General features: G+C 35.2%; 1 protein-coding gene across 1 annotated transcript in view; it reads right to left on the minus strand.

Annotated features, from left to right (window-relative positions):
- The window catches only part of LOC128247007 (arginine-glutamic acid dipeptide repeats protein-like), a gene marked incomplete at its 3' end in the record, with an annotated part of 231787 nt that overhangs the window by 54788 nt on the left and 174797 nt on the right, over positions 1-2202 (minus strand). The window contains exon 5 of the mRNA XM_052976940.1: positions 154-250. Within this exon, the coding sequence (XP_052832900.1) occupies positions 154-250 (97 nt within the window). The remainder of the gene's footprint in view (positions 1-153; positions 251-2202) is intronic.

The following is a 2202-nucleotide window of genomic DNA, read 5'->3' on the forward strand; positions in this document are numbered from 1 at the left end:
TGTGTGTGTGTGTGTGTGTGTGTGTGTGTGTGTGTGTGTGTGTGTGTGTGTGTGTGTGTTTGTGTATTTATATTCATATAGAGATAGTTTTGTGTGTGTATTAATATTAAGAAGTGTAAGGAAGTCAGAAGATAAGAGCGAACGGTGCTTTACCTTAATGTTGCTACCTGGTAGGTGTCACATACATCAGAGATGAATAATTCCCGGGAACTGATCAAAGGATCCTTGATAGCAAGGTCAATGCCAGATTCTGAAAAGAACAACACAACAGGGAACACATTTAATAAGGATGATAATGATAAGAATAATAATGATAAGAATAATAATTATAAGAATAACAACAAGAGCACTCAGAAAGCGCAAACTTCTATCAAGGCAACACCAACGTCCTCTCAATGATTAGCCAGAGAGGATTTTAAAAATGCGAATATCTGAAATAAACTTGACTGCTCTCACAAACGAGAATACAAAAAATGAACCCAATTGCTCTCAAAAATTAAGTAAAAAAACAGGAAAAATAATCCAGAATCTTTGTCTGGTACCAGATCGATCCCAAAATCTAATTAGTTTGTGCCAGTCATGAGGCCAAACATCCTTGAAAGTTTCATCCGAATCCATCCAGCAGTTCTTGAGATATCTTTGTCCATGGATAAACAGTTTCAATGCTGAAGAGTTAAAATCCTCAAGAGATGCAGTATGTTAACACAGTGACCTTACAACTCCATCAAGGATGGAAGAAAGAAGTGTTAAGACACACTGGTCCCATTAAACCATCGAAGACAATCAGGGAGCACTTACTAGAAATAAAAACTAAATCTTCGTCAAATTACACCCTACTGTTTCGAAAACAGAGGAGACACCCTGAATAATCCAACCAGACATCCATCCATCCACCTTCTCAGCTCCCTATTCTTGGGAGGTTGAGGGAGTACCATCCTTAGGTACTTCTTCCATAGGATCCTATCAGAAGCAGTCATCGTTACTCCCTCATGTGAAATTCTCAAATGTGACCACTGAATAATGAAGTCCAGAAACAACAATGGTCAGTCTGACTGAGAGCATAGGTCTGTTCGATCAGGACTGACCAAGGGCTAAACAACAACAACAACAACAAGAGGATTAGAGCAATTGATTATTAAGTGTATTTAGTAAAAGTCTGACCATGACAGAAACCAGCTCCAACCAAAGCTAAAGCAGATTTGTTAGTCCATCGCCTCAGCTGGTCGCAATTCTTCACAAGCATTACAGATCATTAAATTAATCTGCAGCTAATTACAATAAGACTTATTGAACTTGCAGTGTCTGGACTAGAATTACAGCCACTTAATCTCACAAATATGACACCACTTAAATAATGACATTCGCAACAACAGAGTCAAAATGGAAATTACTATTATTATTACTACTATTATTATTATTATTATTATTATTATTATTATTATTATTAAGGCAGTGAGCTGGCAGAATTTGTTAACATGCTGGGCAAAATGCTTAGTGGCATTTCATCTGTCTTTACATTCTGAGTTCAAATTCCACTGTGGTCGACTTTGCCTTTCACCCTTTCAGGGGATCGATCAATTAAGTACCAGTGAAACACTGGGGTCGATGTAATCAACTCGTCCCCTCCCTCAAAATTTCAGGCCTTGTACCTTTAGTAGAAAGGATTATTATTATTATTATTATTATTATTATTATTATTTATTCATCAAGTTATTAATGTAACAATTTCAGTGACATGAAGAAGCAGCATAATTCTTAATAACTGGAAGCAACATTAAAATAAATTTCCATTTCATAAGTCTTAAGAAAAGCGACTTCTTCAGCTTATTGCCAAACAGTGGCCATCAAAGTAGATTTCTTCACAGTAACATCTCAGTTAATAAGCATTTAACAAATTGTTTTCTTCAGCAACAAGAAATTTTAGAGAAATAAATAAAATTTAAAGACACTTCTTCTGTCTCCTTTATATATATTTCCTTAGAAATATATTATCAGCTAATATTTATGCTGGCAAGGTGAAAGATGTTATTATTATTATTAATAATAATAGTAGTAATAATAATAACAGTGACATACATTGAATAATGGAATGTCTTAGAGTTGAAGTAATTTATAAGAGGAATTAAATTGGGAGAGAAAAATGGTTGTGTGTGTGTGTGTGTGTGTGTGTGTGTGTGTGTGTGTGTGTGTGTGTGTGTGTGT

The sequence above is a fragment of the Octopus bimaculoides genome, chromosome 26, assembly GCF_001194135.2.
Source record: "Octopus bimaculoides isolate UCB-OBI-ISO-001 chromosome 26, ASM119413v2, whole genome shotgun sequence".
Classification (NCBI taxonomy): Eukaryota; Metazoa; Mollusca; class Cephalopoda; order Octopoda; family Octopodidae; genus Octopus; species Octopus bimaculoides.